This window comes from Capricornis sumatraensis, chromosome 17, assembly GCF_032405125.1.
Source record: "Capricornis sumatraensis isolate serow.1 chromosome 17, serow.2, whole genome shotgun sequence".
NCBI classification, from domain to species: domain Eukaryota; kingdom Metazoa; phylum Chordata; class Mammalia; order Artiodactyla; family Bovidae; genus Capricornis; species Capricornis sumatraensis.
The window spans coordinates 67,895,534-67,909,657 of record NC_091085.1 but is presented as its reverse complement, the minus strand read 5'-3'; the positions used below and the strand labels follow the sequence as shown (position 1 = coordinate 67,909,657).

Genomic DNA, 14,124 nt, shown 5'->3' with positions numbered 1-14,124 from the left:
GTGGCGCTAGTGGTATAAAGAACCTGCCTGCCAATGCAGGTGACATAAGAGACACAAGTTCGATCCCTGGGTTGGAAAGATCCCCTGGAGGAGAAAAAGGCAACCCACACAGGTATTCTTGCCTGGGAAATCCCATGGACACAGGAATCTGGCAGGCATCCATGGGGTTGCACAGAGTCAGACACGATTGAAGTGACGTAGCATGCAGGAACAAGGGGCTTACTACCCCACTCCTAGTGGTTCTGTGATACAATTATTCTGTTACCAGGAATAACAGAATAATTATTCTTCCCAGTAGAATGAGGCTGCCTTCCTGTCTGATTCTGCCTTCCCAGCTGGTCCTGCCTCCACTGGAGGCCAGTGTCCCATCCCAAGCCCCTCTCGTCCAGCACGGCTCTCCCTCACTGGCTCCCTGACATGCAGAGATGCCCCCTCCTGGCGCAAATGCCCAGCAGGAGTTGGGGTCCCGGCCTCCATGTGGGGCCCTAGGGTTCCCAGGGGTAGGGGGCATGGAGGATGTTGAGAGCTGAGGGTGACAGCAGGCACACTGGGATGGAAGGGAGGGAGAGAGGGAGGGAGAGAGTCACGACGGAAGAACTCAAAGGGGAGCTTTGTTTTAATAAAAAAGCACTTCTTATGAAAATCAAAGTTTGCACAATACAAAAGTAAAGGGAATTCCCTGGTGGTCCGGTGGCTTGGTCTCATGCTGTCACTGCTGAGGGCACAGGTTCAATCTCTGGTCAGGGAACTAAGATTCCACAAGCCGCAAGGTGTGGCCGGGGGTAGGGGTGGGGGTGGATTTAAGAAAAGTGAGTAAGCGTAGGCTTCGGGCTTCTTGAGAAAAAAACCAAACACTCAAAAGAGTTCAGTTCACAACCTTGCTGGCTACTGCCTTTCCGGCTGCTGCACACACACTGGTCTCAAGAGAAACCAGGTTAACCGACTGGCTTAGGCCACGGGCTCCCAGCAGACACAGGAATACTATTTACTATGAGGCGCTGGGTCATGCTGCAGAAAATTCTGGTCTTCCCAGGGTTTATCCCGGGTTGGGGAGGGGTTCTCACTGGGCAGCCCCCATGCCCAGCTGCTTCTTGAGCGCCAGCAGCTGTGCCAGGCTGATGTTGTTGCCCCCACAGACAATGACCACAACGGAGGACAGGGGGGTGCAGAGTTTCCCCTCTCCTTGCAGCTTCTGAATCACGTTGCTGTAGACGGCGGCCAGGGCAGCCCCACAGGCAGGCTCCACCAGGATCTTCTCGTCATCTGCCAGAGGAAGGGGATGGTGGGTTGGAGCCAGGAAACCTCCGGGCCACTGGTGAAGCCATCAGCTATCAGCCCGGGCCACAGACTGACTGGTCCTGAGCCACCCCACCCCCAACCCCCATCATTACCCTCCACTGACCTAGGGCCTGAGTCAGGGCTGAATTTCAACATCAGCGCTAACACTGCTATGCCTCTAATTTCCTGAGCACCGTGTTAACGTCATCTGAGCAAGAGTGCCAGCACTGATTGGCCAAACTCCCAGTACAGGAGAATTAAGTGGCAGCATAAGTGAGTGTGTGTGTGTGTGTGTGTGATCCCTGTTCCAGGATGAACCCCGTCAAAGTCCAACTTAGGGACTTCCCCGGTGGTCCAGTTAAGACTGTGCTTTCACTGCACACGGTGCAGCTTTGATCCCTGGTTGGGCAACTGAGATCACATGTTGTTGCTGTTGTTGTTTAGTTGCTAAAATGTCTCTGACTGACTGTTTGTGACCTGATGGACTGTAGCCCTCCAGGCTCCTCTGCCCATGGGATTCTCCAGGCAAGAATACTGGAGTGGGTAGCCATTCCCTTCTCCAGGGGATCTTCCCGACCCAAGGACCGAACCCGAGTCTCCCACATCGCCTGTACTGCCAGGTGGATTCTTTACCACTGAGCCACCTGGGAAGCCCATGCTATGTGGCAAAAATAAAAAAGCTTATCTGGAAGAGAAAAAGGAGAATCAACAGGATATTTTAAAAAGAGTCCAACCTAGTCACAGACTCACCTCTGAATCCAATCCTGAGGCCCATAATTTCCTTTTTCACCCTGACTACATTGCTCAGAACCAACATTTTACATACGCAGTTATTTTCCCCTGCTTTTACATTATCTGACTTTTATCATTTGTCCCCTTGGTCTTTCTGTTTTAACCCCTGGACTGCAGGAACTTTCGTTAGTGGAAAGTTCCACAGAGGGACGGGAGACGAAATTGCAAATGACATCCCTTGGCATGCCAAGCAGACAGCCACATAGTCCTTAGCCCCGACAGCCCTGGGTCTCAAAAGGCCTTAGCACATACATACCCACAAACTTCTCAAGAGCGGCCACAGCTTCCTGGTCTGAGATAACTTCAGAGAAAATGGGGTGTTCCCGATAAACCTTCATAGCCTGCGCTGTCACGGTGGTCACGCCCAGGGCTTTGGCAACACTGGCAGGGACAAAGATGGAGAGAAGGGAAAGAGGAGAGAGGAGGGAGGCAGGCCATGTGATTACCTTCTGGCCAATAAGAGGTAAGTGGATAGCCGTGTCTTTAAAGGAAACGAGTCGGCTTCTGCCCTGACTTCTTCCTGCCAGATGGAGTGTGGGTGTGATAGCCAACACCTAAGCAGCTATCTTGGGCCATAAGTCTATGCGATGAGGATGATGGGGAACAAAATCAAGGGTCCTGGGCCCCTGGCTTCATGGAGCTAGACTTTCTTATATGAGAGGAAATAAAGTTCAATTTTGTCTAAGCCACTGTTATTTTGGACTCCTGTATAATGTGGCTAAACCTAACATTCGTCAAACACCATCTGGGAAAGGTTTGGGGCTGGGATATGAACCCCTTGGGAGCAGGTGCTGTGTTAATTCACCACTGCCGCTCCAGAATTGACCAGTGCCTTGCACATATTAGGGGCTCAATAAATGGTTGGTAAATTAATGAGGTGTGTTAAACCCTACCACAGAGGAACCCTATAAAGGATTAATGTTAGCCTTTTCATGCGAGGAAGTGTGATATTCATGGTACAGAGTCACACAGACTTGAGTTCATACCACTCACTGGTTACGTGACTCTAAGTAACCAAAGCCTCAGTTTTCTCACCTGCAAAATGGGGCTGGCATGGGGATCTACCTCGCCACCAGCACTGAGGGGGGAGCTTCCCACAACACTCACTGAACATAACAACAGCTTCCCTGGCTGCTTACCTGGTGATGCGGGGCAGGGTGACGAGCTTGCCGGCCTTGGTGGAAGCGTGGAAGCTCTCGGCTCCGATGGTCTCCATGGTGACGATGGGCACGTCCCTCCAGCCCACCTCTGCCAGCCCCTGAACCACTCCACACAAGAGGCCTCCGCCCCCTACTGCCAGCACGATGGCCCCTGGCTTTTTGGTCATTCTCTTCTTCAGCTCCTTCACGATGGAAGCATGGCCTTCCCTGGAGGACGTGGGTGGGGGAGGGGGGCGCAGGTCAGGGCTGGGCTGCCTGGAGACACCAGGCAGGGGTCCTGCAGATGCCCCTTACCCTCTGTTTGCCCTCATCCCAGGCAGCTGATGGGTCTTGAAGCTGGTCCCCTCAAACCTGACTCCACCCTATTTCCAGCTGCCATCACCTGCATCTCCGCCTGGCTTCCTGTGGCCTCTGGAGCACTGTGAATGTGGCAGCCGGCAGTGCCAGGATGTGAAACCCCCAGGAGCAGCCCTCAATCCATTACAGGAATTAAGAATTAACGGGAATCGATGTATAGACACTCCTTGCCCAACATCCTCTCCTGCTGGTTCGACAGCCCTGGTCACGGTCCATGCTGGCTCCCAGAGCTCCAGAGGGATTAAGCTCCAGCTGCCTACAGTGGTTACCAGTCCATCAGCACGCTTCCTTCCTCATCTCACTTCCCCAGTCCTCGAATAAGTCACTTCCCAAGTCAGGTGTGGGCACCAGCTGCCGTGCCTGTGTGTGTGCTTCCGTGTGACGGGCACACACGTGTGCGCTGCTGTGCGTGATGGTGTGTACTGGGGCAGCTGTCCACTCAGTGATGTAGAGGCATGGTAACTACCCATCCCGGTTGACTGGGGCCTCCACATACCAGATGAGGGGGTCGTCAAAGGGAGGGACGTAGACCCAGCCTGAGTTGTTTTTCTCCAGGTCCTTGGCCACCCTGATGGCCTCATCCAATGTCTGCAAGATCACAGAGAAAGCGAGAGGGATGAGGGGCCGGGGGACTTGGCCCTGTGCCCCGGTGCCCTCTGTGGCCCCCGGCTCCAGGTTGGTGCTTACCTCACCCACCACTTTGACCGTGGCGCCCTCACTCTTGAGCCGCTGGATGGTGAGGGCAGGCGTGGTGTTGGGCACGACAATCGTGGCGGGGATGCCCAGCTTCCTGGCAGCATAGGCGGCTGCCATGCCTGCATTGCCCGCTGCCAGGGGTGGAGGGAAGACAGTGTTAGTGGGGTTGAACCCTTCCTGGGTGAGGGCTGGCCACCCTTGGTATTCTAAACTGGGACTTCTGCAGATGTTTGCTACAGCTCATTGCTGGGAAAACCAGGGCTCAAAGAGGTGGAGAACATGAACCCAGGACACAAGGCAGAGGACAGGAGGAGGCATGCAGGCCACTTACCTGAGGAGCAGACGAAATGTTCACAGCCTCGCTCAGCCCACTGTGGAGACAGAGAAGGGAGAGGATCAGGCCTGACATCTTTTCTCCCCAAAGAGACTAACTGGTTCAGGGAAAGATGAAGGAGAGGAAGGCCACTGATGGCTCTGGCATCAGTCCACGAGGGGACCTTCTGGACCGACGCCCCTTAACCAGAGGAGGTGCCAATGGAGGCTGCCTGTGGGGAGTCAGCAGGGCCCAGCCTGGAACTCCTAGGATGTCACATGGCAGTGGCCCTGCCCTGTCCACAAAGGGGATCTGCCCGGATGAGGCTATACCGTTTTGCAGAGGTGTCCAATGCCCCGGATCTTGAAGGAGCCGGAGGGCTGGGCGCTGTCTAGCTTGAGATAGACCGTGGTGCCAGCCACTTCAGACAGGATCACGCTGTCACGTACAGGTGTCTCCATGTGCAAGGGTCTTCCTGACATCATTGCTGGGAGAAAGGAAGGAAACCCAGAGGGTGAGGGGAGTTGGCCCTGGTGCCAGCTGCTGCCACTCAGTAGGCAGTGGGGCTGGGAGGGACTCTGTCCCTAACTTCCTAGGAAGCCGAAGACAAGCCCCAGATTATAGCATCCTGGAGACCTGAGTTCAAATCTCAACTCGGCCAACAACCTGACATCGGACAAGCAATCTCCCTTTGGCCTCAGCTGCCTCATCTGTAAAATGGGCAGAGGTCATCTTCTCTCCCCCTACCCCTGCCCACCTCTGGCCCACCCCAACACACACATACATTATGCTGGGAAGCTGTTACCATCAGAAATAACATCCAGGGAATTCGCTGGAGCCCCACTGGTTAGCACTCTGCACTCTCACTGTTGAGGGCCTGGGTTAGGTCCCTGGTTGAGGAACTAAGATCTCACAAGCCGAGAGGCATGGTCAAAAAAAGAAAAAGAAATAACATCTAGACCTTGCAGCTTTTGAAGACTATGAGGTAGAAATAGACTTGTGGGTGTTGACTCAGAATGAGTGGCAAGATTATGGCTAAAACAGGGGCAGGATATCAGGTCTTGTTTGTGCAAAAACTGCCAGGATACGTGTGCACACCCGCAATCCATGTGTACAAGACATCTCAGAAAACACACAAGAAACCCATCAGGGTAGGGGGCCCCTGGGGAGGACTGGCACACAGCACCTGTTTCTGTACCATTTCAATATTTTGCTGTGTGCATGTTTATTACATATTTAAATTACACATCTTTAAAAACTAATCTCTGAGAGTGAAGTAAGTCAGAAAGAGAAAAAGGAATATCATATATCAATGCATATATATGGAATCTAGAAAAATGGTACTGATGAACCAATTTGCAGGGCAGGAATAGAGACTCAGACACAGAGAGCGGACTTGTGGACACAGGAGGGGAAGGAGAGGGTGGGACGAATTGAGAGAGTAGCGTTGACATATATACTCTACCACGTGCAAAATAAACAGCTAGTGGGAAGCTGCTGTGTAACACAGGGAGCTCAGCCCTGTGCTCTGTGATGACTTAGGGGGGTGGGGTGGGATGAGGTAGGGGGATGGGAGGGAGGTTCAAGAGAGGGGGGATATATGTATACATATAGCTGACTCAGGTTGTTGTAAGGTAGAAACCATCACAACATTGTAAAGCAACTATATTCCAGTAAAAACTTAATAAAAACAACTAACCTTTGGAAAGCCCTGTGCCCATTAGGGAAAGGTTATTATTGTGATTTTTTTTTGTAATAACTATTATATTATTTAATAGTCCTGATTACCAGGACTTCCCTGGTGTTCCAGCGGTTAAGAATCTGTCTTGCAATGCAAGAGGATATGGGTTCGATCCTAGGTTGGGGAACTAAGATCCCACATACCGCAGGGCTGATAAGCCAGCACATCAGAACTAGAAACCACGAAGCACAAGAGAAGATCCTGCGTGACACAGAGATGCTGCGTGCTGCAAGTAAGACTTGAGGCAGCCACACAAGGAAATAAATAAAGTGATTACCATGTGCCAGGCATCTTCTTAAGCTTTACAGATATTAACTCACTTAATCCTTCTACCAACCCTAGGAAATGCCCAGGATAATTGCCTAATGTTATTGTCCAGTTCTCCTGTTGAGGAAACAGGTTCTGATTGCGTTTTCCAGATTGATCACTGAGCAGTTCCTACCCACCACGCACCACTTATGATGCAACACTGAGGCTTTTCTAGGTGGGAGGTGGGGTCAGGTCTACACTTCCTTCCCTTGAACTCTGAGTTGGGGGGGCATGGGGAAAGGACTGTGACTGCAGGGAAAAGGACACTATGTGACTCCCTCCAAGCAGTGATGCGGTGGTGAATGTTTCATGATAGCCTCGTCAAAGGGAAGGTAACCTTGACTTCTAGTGTCTGCACGTCTGTGACATTTCAAGCTACTAACAGGATGTCACTAAACAGGGAGTCGGGAAGAGATGGACACTGTCCACTACTGGGAGCCCTGTGTCATCTGGCTGTAGCCCAGCATGGTTCTCAAGGCCGGGTCATATACGGTGACCGAGCTGCCAGGCAGCTGGGAAGCTCCCTGCATGAACCCAGACGCCAAGATGGGAGCAAGCCTGGGCGGCATGCCGGGGGCTGCAGGGAGATGCCCCGCCTAACATGTCTAGCTGATAGCCTCGCTGATGGGCAGACATGGCGCCTGACTTAGGGAAGACACTAGCCCAGCTACTGTTATCACACTGCAGCCCCCGAGAGAGACCCAAGCGAGGACTGCCTGGCTGAGTCCAATCGAGCCCGAGGGTCATGACAGAATTCACCTAGCATGGGCTTGATCCCTGCTCTGGGAAGATTCCACGTGCCGAGGCTCAACTAAGCCCCTTTGCCACAGCTACTGAGCCCGAGCGCCGCAGCTACTGAGGCCTGCCTGCCCTACAGTCTGTGCTCTGCAACAAGGGAAGCCACCGCAGGGAGAAGCCCGCGCCCGGCGGCTAGAGAGTGGCCCCCATTCACGCAACCCGAGAAACAGTCTGAGTGCAGCAAGGAAGACCCAGTGTAGCCAAAACCAAAGAAACTAATTAACAATTTAAAAGAAAGAAACTACAGTATTGGCTTGTCCAAGGTCACACAGCGAGTGACTAGGGGAGAAGGGATTTTTTTTTTCTTTATGGCCATGCATGGCTTGTGTGATTTTAGCTCCCCGACCAGGGATTGAACCCGTGCCCTCAGCAGTGAGAGCACGGAGTCCTAACCACTAAATTGCCATGTAATTGCCATTACAAAGAGAAGAGGTAAGATTTGAACCAGGCAGCCTAGGCCCAGAGTTGGGGGGGCGGGGGTTGTCTGTCTGCATGGATTCTGGGTGACTGAGAACCTGAGACTCTGCATGCCACTACTAGCTAGAGTCCCCGGGAGATCCCACATGACGCAAAGATCCTGTGTGCTGCAACTGAGACCCGACCAGCCAAATAAATAAATAAAAATTAACTTTTATTAGGACTGGGATTGTGGTTAAGATTCCCTGCTTCCAATTGCAGAGGAGAGTGGCGGGGGGTGCGGGTGGGGCGGTGAGTGGGGTGGGACTGGTTGGGGAATCAAGATCCCACATGCTTTAAAAAAAATTAACTACTATTACACATAAACTAAATACTCACAACCACCTTAAGAGGGAGATTCTGTTATTATTACCTCCACTGGACAGATGAGGAAACCGAGGCACAGACCTGTCAGTGAACCCAGCCAGTCTGGCTTCAGAGCATGGGTTTTTATGCTCAGCTGACTCTTCCTCCCTCTCTTGCCCAGGGAAAACCCAAGGTGGACGCAGACACTCCAGTTCTGGGGATGGAGGTGTGGATGGATCGGGCGGCTTACCAGAGAAAGGTGAGGAGCTGCCGTCTGAGCGTCAGGCGAACGAGGAATAGACTGGAGAGGTTCTAGACGGTCCACAGACAGGAAATGTAGGAGGCTTAGAGCGTCTTCAGAATGGTCCCAGGTGTTAAGGGTCTGGGCTTTATTCCCCCCTGGAGCATCTGAGCAGCCAATGGGACACCAGGACCGGCCACACCCCTCCCAGGCCCCGCCTCTTGGCCCTAGGCTTCCTGGAAGGGAACGCCCCTCTCTCTAGCTGGGTCTTTCTCCCAGTCCCGCTAGCCTCGCCCCTTCTCCACCCTCAGCTTCATTTCAGGACAAATAGCTACATCACCACAGCTTTTAGGAAGCTGCCAGAGAAGGGTGTGAAATAATGCACTTATCTTCGCTAGCACTTGCTTGGCGCTCGCTCAGTGGGCAAGAATCAAACCGGGGAGGAAGTGTATGCTATTATTATCCCCATCTTACAGAAAAGGAAACTGAGGCATACTGTAAGAGGGATGAGCTAGCGCTTGAACGCAGCAGGGTGACCCCCAAATCTGCAATCTGAACACAGGTTTTAACTTTTATTTATTTATTGACTTTAGAAACTCAAACATTTGTTTGTGCTGAAAAGTGAAAGAAAAATGATGACTAGTCACCCATATGGTGCAACAGGGCTGGTTCTTAACCATAGAGAGAAACACAAAAGGACTTTTTTCACCTGCTTTTTAGTTTCAATTTCATAACAGCTTACCAGAACTTATTTCCCCATACATGCTTGACTAATATTCTCTAACTTTCAATGACATTAAACTGTATCATGCCCAGGTCACGGGTTAAGAATGGAATTATCAGGTCCATGTACATGTCTTTTAAAATCTTTTGACTCCCCAGCAGGGCACGTGTGATCTCAGTTTCTCGACCAGATATGGAACCCATGCCCCCTGATTTGGCAGCGCGGGGCCTTAACCCCTGGACCATCAGGGAAGTACCGTGTCAGCATATTTTCAAGCATTAAAAAGAGAACTCAGAAAAATCCCAAGTGTCGTAAGTACTGGGGATATAAAATCTCAAAGTGAAATTCACCAGAAAGAGGGACATGACAAGTCACTGGTATTACTTAATCACAAAGGCTGAACACAGTTTTTTTTAATTGCCATCCCCTGTTATCCTTTCTAACTCCTTTGTCCTAAAGGAGCAATATAGGTAAGACCTAGAGAGGAGAGTGAAAAAGTTGGCTTAAAGCTCAACATTCAGAAAACAAAGATCATGGCATCTGGTCCCATCACTTCATGGGAAATAGATGGAGAAACAGTAGAAACAGTGTCAGACTTTATTTTTTGGGCTCCAAAATCACTGCAGATGGTGATTGCAGCCATGAAATTAAAAGACGCTTACTCCTTGGAAGGAAAGTTATGACCAACCTAGATAGTATATTCAAAAGCAGAGACATTACTTTGCCGACTAAGGTCCGTCTAGTCAAGGCTATGGTTTTTCCTGTGGTCATGTATGGATGTGAGAGTTGGACTGTGAAGAAGGCTGAGCACTGAAGAATTGATGCTTTTGAACTGTAGTATTGGAGAAGACTCTTGAGAGTCCCTTGGACTGCAAGGAGATCCAACCAGTCCGTTCTGAAGGAGATCAACCCTGGGATTTCTTTGGAAGGAATGATGCTAAAGCTGAAGCTCCAGTACTTTGGCCACCACATGCGAAGAGTTGACTCATTGGAAAAGACTGTGATGCTGGGAGGGATTGGGGGCAGGAGGAGAAGGGGATGACCGAGGATGAGATGGCTGGATGGCATCACGGACTTGATGGACATGAGTCTGAGTGAACTCCGGGAGATGGTGATGGACAGGGAGGCCTGGCGTGCTACGATTCATGGGGTCACAAAGAGTCGGACACGACTGAGTGACTGAACTGAACTGAACGGAACTGAGAAGGGTCAGGGTTGCTGGCTCTGCCCTTTACTAGATGTGTGGCCCTAGGCGAGTCATGTTGTGTCCTGGGGACTCTGTTCATCTGTAAAATGGGGATAATATTAGTATCACCCTTCTAAGATTAGATGACACCGTAATATATTTATGTAACTGGCCTGGTGTCCGGGGACTGTTCAGTAAGTGCTGGCAGCCATCACTACCCTCATTACCATCATCTTCATCACAGAAGTGGAAGATTTTGCCTCCTTGCCCCGTGCCAAGCCTGGGTCTGTCTCTGGCTGTGTGCAGGGGTCTGTATGTGGTGTGCATCTGTGAACACCACACCCATATGCATCTGGTCAGCTTTCTTCCTGGCCCCTTCAGCAAAAGTTTCCTGTTCCACTAGCCAGGACAAGAATATGAATGATATAGAAGGCAGGGTGCTGTGCTTAGTCACTCAATGGTGTCCAACTCTTTGCGACCCCATGGATTGCAGCCTGCCAGGCTCCTCTGTCCATGGGGATTTGCCAGGCAAGAATACTGGAGTGGGTTGCCATGCCCTCCTTCAGGGTATCTTCCCAACCCAGGGATTGAATCCAGATCTCACGCATTGCAGGTGGATTCTTTACTGTCTGAGCCACCAGTGAAGCCCAAGAATACCTCACTGGGTAGCCTATCCCTTCTCCAAGGGATCTTCTTGACCCAGGAATCAAACCAGGGTCTCCTGCATTACAGGAGGATTCTTTACCAGCTTAGCTATCAGGGAAGCCCATAGGAGGCAGAGAAAATACAAGTAGCCTACACACTTGTCTCCATGGGACAGGCTGTCCCCTCTTGCGGGCCCCCTCTGACCTTCCACAGGTACTTCCAAGCCCCCTCCCTAGTGGAATATCCTCGGGTATGTGCTGGGGATCCAGGTTGGCGGAGCTGAAGGGAGTGGGCATCAGGAAGCTCACGTGTAGCCCTCCTCCCCCGAGTGTACACAGCTGGTGCTTATCTCACCTGAGCATCTGCTTGTGCCTGATTCCATGTCAAGTGTTTCCTATGTGATGTGAGGCTTCACTTACCCCCGAGACAACCAGGTGAGTGGGCATTTTGAGTCCCATGTCACAGGTGAAGAAACAGGCTCAGAGATGAAATAAAATTGCCCAAGATCGCCCAGGAGGCAAGGATGAAATGTGTCGACTGAAATAAAAATGCACGAGGTGAGACCTGCGAGTTTCAGTTTTATTTTGGAACTTACTGAGCGCAATAGCTGGGCAGATACACTCCCAGAAAGCTCAGAGGAGCTGCTCCAAAGAGGGAGGGGAGGTCAGTGTATATATATATAGTTTGGTGACAGGGGTATACCTCTCGGTAGAAAGTTGCTGCTTGGAACAGAATTCTCCATTAATGATTTTAGTGTCTTTCTAGATATGAGAAGATACAAGAAATCGGGTTCCTAAAAACTTCTCCTAGAAATATCCAACTGTCCTAAGACCTGTTCTGCTCGTTTTCCCAGAGCTCAGAGGGACTTATTCCTGATTGCAGCCCTGACTTTCTTTTGGGCAGGGTGTGTCAAAAGTCAGCAATTGCAGTGGCTAGCAACTTCATCGGAGAAGGCAATGGTACCCCACTCCAGTACTCTTGCCTGGAAAATCCCATGGACGGAGGAGCCTGGTAGGCTGTAGTCCATGGGGTCGCTAAGAGTCAGACACGACTGAGCGACTTCCCTTTCAATTTTCACTTTCATGCATTGGAGAAGGAAATGGCAACCCACTCCAGTGTTCTTGCCTGGAGAATCCCAGGGACGGGGGAGCCTGGTGGGCTGCCATCTACGAGGTCGCACAGAGTCGGACACAACTGAAGTGACTTAGCAGCAGCAGCAGCAGCAACTTCATTCTTGGAGAATCAGGAGACAAGTGACATTTTTTAGTTGTCAAAGGCAAATTTAGGAATTCTGAGTCCTTTATGGACACAAAGCTGACGGGGTGAGAGGGAATGGGTTGGAGATGGGGTTTGGGAGCACATCTGGCCGCAATCAGATATCCAATATTTAGGCTTTTGAGGCTACCTTTGTACAAGGAAAGCTTCCCAAGTGGCTCAGTGGTAAAGAATCCACCTGCTAAAGCAGGTGACACTGATTCAGTCCTTGGGTCTGGAAGATGCCCTGGAGAAGGAAATGGCAACCACTCCAGTATTCTGGCAATCCCATGGACAGAGGAGCCTGGAGGGCCACAGTCCATCAGGTCGAAAAAAGTTGGACACGACTGAGCAACCAATAGTTCCTCCATTTGACAGATGGGCAAACTGAGGCCCAGCTATATCTAGTGTAGGAAGGTGAGGGCAGAGCTGGTGGTCCCAGGAGGAGGGAAGAGAGTCTGGCTGTGAACCTTAGGCAAGTTGCCTCTCTCACCTCTGCCTGTTGGCTCTGTTACATCACATCCAGGTCAGTGTGTCCTTGGTTGTGGGAGGTAGGGATGCCAACAATTGTTTTCACCGTCCCAGGGGAGGAACAGACAGCTCTCACTTCTGTTTACCTTCCCTGGGAGTGTGCAGCCAAGCCCTAGCACCTCTGACTAGTTAAGGTCTCTGGCTCCTGAGTCCATCAAACCTGGAGTGAAACTGCCACCCAGCTCTGTGACCTTGGGGTGGTCATGTGACTTCCCCTAAGTCTGTTTCCTGCCTCCAAGAAATGGGAATGATGATGCCTACTAGGAATTGCAAGACAGAGATAGTGACAGCCCAGTGCCAGGCATGGGGTAAGAGCTCAATGAATAGTAGCTGCTCTTACAATCATCTTTGGTAGTGTTGTTATTACCTAGGACTTCCCCACCTCTCTGGTCCCCTTTTCCTGAGGCCTTCCTGTAAGCCTGGCTCCTCATTCATGTTTATTCCCCATCAAGTCTGGGTTGGAGCCTCTTTGAGATTCTGGCAGCCCCTGGGACTCTTCCCAGAAGACCATCCCGAGGGCAGGCCTGTACTAACTTGTCACCTTGGATTTGTCATTTTCCCCTCCATTCACTCAACATCCGATAGTGCACAGGACAGCATACGCCCCAACAAAGAATCATCAGGCCCCAAACGCCAGTAGTGCAGAAGCTGAACAATTCTGCTTCAGAGTATTAGAGAATGCGACCGTGTGCTCCCTTGTTCTATCTTCTTTACTTTTATTAACAAGAACAAGTGATCTTGTGTGGGTGAAATGGATGCACTCTGTATTTAGTCAATCAGTCGTGTCCAACGCTTTGCAGCCCCATGGACTCTAACCCACCAGGCTCCTCTGTCTGTGGAGATTCTCCAGGTAAGAATACTAGAGTGGGTTGCCATGCGCTCCTCCAGGGAATCTTCTCAACCCAGGAATCGAACCCAGGTCTCCTGCATTGCTGCCAGATTCTTTACCTTCTGAACCACCAGGGAAGCTGGACTTTATCTAAGAAGCTGTTGTTCTGGGAATTCCTGGAGGTCCGATGGTTAGGACTCTGTGCTTCTAGGGTTTGATTCCTGGTCAGGGAACTAAGATCCCACAAGCCACTTGGGTCAGCCTTAAAAAAAAAAAAAAAAAAAAAACACAAAACCCAAACAAAACAAACAAAATATCTGTTGTTCTATGTCTAGCTGCTAGTCAGTCAACTCCCAGAGAAGGTAAAGTATTTTCTTGATGAGATTAATACAATCGAATCACACTTCACTTGTTTGGGGTTTAATCCATTTAACCTCTGTGGCACTGGCTGTAGGACTTGGCAGCCAGCCCTCTTTATTTTCTTTCAACTGGCTTCAATCCATCATTT

The 14,124-nt window shown here is 50.8% G+C and overlaps 1 protein-coding gene across 1 annotated transcript; it reads right to left on the bottom strand.

Moving 5' to 3' along the window:
• Nucleotides 1–607: 607 nt before the first annotated feature.
• Nucleotides 608–8,576, bottom strand: SDS (serine dehydratase). The gene is made up of 8 exons (XM_068989677.1): nucleotides 8,457–8,576; nucleotides 4,929–5,083; nucleotides 4,615–4,654; nucleotides 4,275–4,414; nucleotides 4,084–4,175; nucleotides 3,210–3,437; nucleotides 2,327–2,451; nucleotides 608–1,263 (listed from the first exon to the last, which is right to left on the bottom strand). The coding sequence occupies exons 2-8, from the start codon at nucleotides 5,079–5,081 to the stop codon at nucleotides 1,061–1,063; spliced, it is 981 nt and encodes a 326-aa protein (XP_068845778.1). The 5' UTR covers nucleotides 5,082–5,083; nucleotides 8,457–8,576; the 3' UTR covers nucleotides 608–1,060.
• Nucleotides 8,577–14,124: the final 5,548 nt, after the last annotated feature.